Source organism: Nymphaea colorata, chromosome 10 (assembly GCF_008831285.2).
Source record: "Nymphaea colorata isolate Beijing-Zhang1983 chromosome 10, ASM883128v2, whole genome shotgun sequence".
Classification (NCBI taxonomy): domain Eukaryota; kingdom Viridiplantae; phylum Streptophyta; class Magnoliopsida; order Nymphaeales; family Nymphaeaceae; genus Nymphaea; species Nymphaea colorata.
In genome coordinates, this window is record NC_045147.1 from 20767167 (window position 1) to 20772004 (window position 4838).

The following is a 4838-nucleotide window of genomic DNA, read 5'->3' on the forward strand; positions in this document are numbered from 1 at the left end:
TACGGCGTGGCAAAAAAAAATTGATATCTATTTAAAATAAAGTAAAATTTTAAAATAATGTTTTTTAAAAATTAAAATGTTTAGAAAAGACTTTTCCATCTCTCAGTCGCCACCATCCAACGTGTCCGCCCACGTCATCAGTCTATGTGGACTCAAATTGTGACGTGGCAAAGGTCCATTGGTCGATCACGAAAATCTTAGAGCCGACCGAACGAGGCAAACCCCCGCGGGAACATGGAAGCCCCGAGTCGAACACATGGCTGCCACGTATTCATCTTCTATATATATGACAGGCAGCCACCCGCTCTTCCTGCAGCAGAAGATATTGGAGAGAAAAATTACAGAAAAGTGGAGATTGGAGCTAGTTGCACGCTTCTCTCTCTGCATCTATCACGCTTTCCGTCACCTCCTTTGGCTTCTGCTGTACTACCATTATCACCTCCATTATTTGTTGGTTTCCTCTCTCACTCTCTTCCTTCCCGTCCTTGCTTCCTCCTCCCGCCGATCATGGCGTCGCGCCATGCGATCGGTCCAGCGAGCTCGCCCTTCCCCCTGACAGGAAGATGGGGCGTGAGAACGACGGAGAAGGCAGAAGCTCGCTTTGCTTTGTTCTCCTGGCAGCTACCGAGGAGGGCACCGACGCTGCGAGGCGTGAACGGGCTTTCGCTCTTCTGCAGAGCGGCGGTGGCGTCTCCGGGGGAAGAAACGATCAGGAGCGGCGAGAAGAACGGGGATCCGATGGCGGAGCTTGGGCTCTCTCTCTCGTCCCTCAGGACTTTGGCCGTGGAGGTCGAGAGGGAGGAGGATACTGCCGGCTCGCATCGGCCGATCGTCTCGGCGGAGAGTATAGGTCGCTGGATGCAGGAATCCGTGCCTGAGGTGAGCAAACACGCACCGAGGATTTTGTTCGGGATAGATAATCTCGCAATACAGGATATTGTTTTTCTTCCCTTGCTCAGAAATTCTAGCGTTACGAGCGACCTTATTTCGAACGAGCTATTTTCTAGATAATAGGAAACTCCCTTAGATTTTCTTTCTTGGCCTCTATTTTTTTTCTATTACTTATTTTGTATATATATCATAGCTACAAATACGGTATATAGATATAAATACGGTATATCATAGCTACAAATACGGTATATCATAGCTACAGATACGGTTTAAGTTCCTATGGACCTTTAAGAAAATCATTTTAATGTCAGCTGCCGTTTTCGGTTTTCAACATTTTTAAATTAGTTAGAAAAGCATAAATACGTTGTTAATAGATAAATATCCTATTAAGTTCCTTTAATATCATTATCAAGAACCGTTTTAATAAGTTTATGATTTTTCAAGAATCAACAGTCGAAACTTCGATGTTCTTAAATCAATTGAAAATCAACGGCTAATACGTATTACCAGCAAGCTAGAATGGACCAAGCGATGGCACTGACGGAGCAAATTTTTCTCCTGTGCACGGAGATTTTGCTTCCAGATTTCTGATCAACCGCCTCGACCCCCTTTGCAGATTGTTCAGAGCATTGAGGAGGCGCCCTTCATCGTGTGTCTCTACTGCAAGAAGAAAGGCCAGGCTGTGAAGCTAACCAGAGAGATGATGGCAGCAGAAGAGCAGAGCTGGCGGAGGACGAGGCAGCAGGTGGAGGAGAAATGCCCTGATGGAATCATCCTGGTGAAGGAGCTCAAAGAGATCAACCAGAAGAAACAAGAAGCCAGAAGCAGATGCTCTAAATCCTGGGGCTTGTTGGTCCAGGGGAGAGGATCAAGCCCCTGTCTTTGCTATGTCCTTGAGACAACTAGTGAGTGCTCTGCCATTGGATTGTGCACCCATTTTTGTCTGATCAAAGCAAAGTGCTATGGTGATCCTGTTGAAGCTCAGGTTAGAGATTCATGGCTTGGTAGTTGGTAGGGACGATGACGGGGAGCTATAAAAGCTAGTGGTTGCAGGTCAGGTCGCCTCCATGGCGTAGCATAGCCTTGTAAGACAGAAGCTGGACAACTCATCTCTTTCTTAGTACACTGTCCCCAAGACACTGGCAAAGCCTCTCATAGGCATGTGCTTGTTCCCGGTGCAAGTTTTATAAAACGCTGGGCAACTTGATCTAGATCCAAATATTGCAAATTTCTGCAAGCCATGAACTGATTCTTAGAACACGTATGGTACTGTGTTAACATTATTAAGAAAGTGAATAAAATTATCAAGTTATTGTTTAAGAATTCAATGCTTCTCGTTGTATATACTAGACATGTGAGAACATGGATAGTTTTCATTTCATTAGTTTAGTGTTTCGAGGTTAATGTTTTCTGAGATATATGACACTTTAAAAGGAAAAATGATTATATAATTTGCTTTCTCAATGAAAAGAGCAACTACCAATTTTTATGAACTTCTCAAACTTGCAGCCTCTGCAACTTAGTGCGTCACGTCGTGGAGATAAGTTTTCTATGAGTGAAAACTTTCATTAGGAAGCATTTGCTTGCAGAAAAAAATTTACCTGGATAAGTTGCCCTTGTTGTAAAAGTAACTACTATTCTTCTTCTGGCATAGGGTGAATTAATGAAGATAATAGGGGGCAGGGTAAATTCTCACTAGGAATATATTTTTCGTTTTAAATATAAGAAAAATTATTTATCATATTCATTATGTATCACCTTACACTTGCTTCGTACCAATGTCCAGTAAATAAATCCGGTTTTCCACAGTATCAAGACAAGACTTATGAATGAACACGAAGTTTTGAGTCGGAAGGAAAGATCGGGTACACTTTTCCGGTGGTTTCCAAATCCATCGAAACAACTGATGTATGTGCCAAAAATACAGTAAAAAAAGACAATTTCTACCGCCTAAACGTGTAGATTGCATCCATAAGGTCATTAGGAGAGAAAAAAAACAAGGAAAACGAAAAGAAATCGACACCCGTAATGGCATCGCCACATTATCCTGATTCATCACTATGTACAGCGATTTACAATGATCAAACCCAAGAAAGAAAGATGAAAGCTAGACGAACGAAGAAAAAAGAACTTCAAAATCTACTTTATTGTTACTGAGCAAGCACCAAGCAAAAGAACGAGAAGAAAATGCAAAGAAAGCATCAGTCTGTCTATCTTGAAACGCTTTTCATTGTTACTTCCAGATACCGTCGGGTCATTCCTCTTCGGAGTATGCCGCCACCTTCCTTAGTCGCTTGCTCCGGCGACACCCAGCTGGCGGTTTCCCCTTAATCTCTTGTTCTCCGCCTTCTTCCTCTTCGCCGTCTTCGGATTCGTCAAAATCGGTGGTGTCCTCTGTTTCATCCACCTCTGCTTCCTCATCTTCCGAGTCGCTACTGTATTCGGACTCGTCGGAATCGAGGACCTTCTCTGATTCTTCTTCTTCTTCTTCTGAGCCATCAACGCCATCAGATTCTTCAGATTCTCCGGAATCAGCCGTTCCCATCTTGAGTCGCTTCTTCTGATTGCGCCTCTCTTCTTCTTCCTCCTCCTTATCCTCCTCATCCTCCCTGAGACGCCATATGCTTCCATCGATCCTTCCCTGCGACCGCCGGCGGTCGAAGCGGAGGCTGCTCATCGTCAACTGTGCATCTCTCGCCCAAGAGAGGAAAGGACCGGCTACGGGCTCCGGCGGATCGATCTTTACCTTGGAGAACTTCGCCTCGTTGTATCGGTAAGGCCTCGGAAGACCGCCTCCACCGAACTTCGCCGTAGAAACGGCCGGTAAATCACCGCTTGAAGAAGGAACAGACATCGCCTCTCTCTTCTTCCTTCTCTCGGCGCAAAGCAGCAAAGGACACAATAAATGATGATTCATAGCCTCTAATATGTATAGGGTTTCGCTCAAATAGTTTGGCGCCGAATTTTTTTTGCTCGAACTTCCATTTTGGCGCTAAAATTCGAAATTTAAGAGATTCGGACACCAATTAGGGGCTTCGGCCAGGTGTCTGTCTCGCTCTCCAGCTGGTGTGTACCAAAGCTGACGATGAACAGCATGTCTTAGTGGTTAAGCGAAATCCTATGAACTTTAAGTTGAATCACATTGGGGTAATGGATCTAATTTAAATTGGATATATATTTTATTATATCAACTGTTTTGGATATCTACATATCCATATTCAAATTCATATTCGAATAAACGAAGAAAAATCTAATGCTATATCTGATTCTGTTCATATTTGGAATCCGGTTTTTAGATTAACATCTGAATCCAAATTTAATGTTTAAACTGAATCCACATTGAGTGTGGGATTTAAAACTATATCTAGTGCCAATATTTACTTAAATCTGAATCTGATCAGATGACATTCTTTGTATATGAATATGATTCGAATTCCTATTCGACTGTTAATTTTACATATATATATATATATATATATATATATATATATATATATATATATTCTATTTCTTTTATACAGTTCGATTAGATATCGGATTTATTAACAGCCTTAAAAGAAGCTTATCTAATTTAACCCATTTTATCTGCTCGACATGCTCATCAGTGGCCTTAGTATTTCTATTCGACAATTTCCTGTACCTGGGATCGGAGATTCCCCATTGCATTTTCAGCCATTTGAACCCTTTGCAGTAGGCGTTCAGGAGACCGATAGGAAACATCGAAGACCACATTGTCGAAAACCATGCCTTCAATCGATTCAGTTTCGCTCCTGATGTCATGGTTGGCACTTATCACCCTCTGATTTTTTGTATTTTGTTATTATGCTTAACATTATAATCTTTAAAGGTTTTTGCTTTTTGATGTTCAAAAATTCTCTTGTGCTTATAATCTTCAATTTATAAGAGATCAATCTTGACAACAGGACTAGCAGTTATAAAAGTTTGTC

At 42.1% G+C, this 4838-nt stretch overlaps 2 protein-coding genes across 2 annotated transcripts; one reads left to right on the forward strand and one right to left on the reverse strand.

Moving 5' to 3' along the window:
• The first annotated feature begins 318 nt into the window (after positions 1–318).
• On the forward strand, positions 319–2219 carry LOC116262781 (uncharacterized). The gene is made up of 2 exons (XM_031642276.2): positions 319–879; positions 1508–2219. Exons 1-2 carry the CDS (start codon positions 508–510, stop codon positions 1904–1906), a joined length of 771 nt encoding a protein of 256 aa, XP_031498136.1. The 5' UTR covers positions 319–507; the 3' UTR covers positions 1907–2219.
• A 926-nt stretch (positions 2220–3145) lies between these two features.
• Positions 3146–3745, reverse strand: LOC116262687 (uncharacterized). Its single transcript, XM_031642169.1, has one exon. It carries the CDS (start codon positions 3743–3745, stop codon positions 3146–3148), a length of 600 nt encoding a protein of 199 aa, XP_031498029.1.
• Between the last annotated feature and the right edge of the window lie 1093 nt (positions 3746–4838).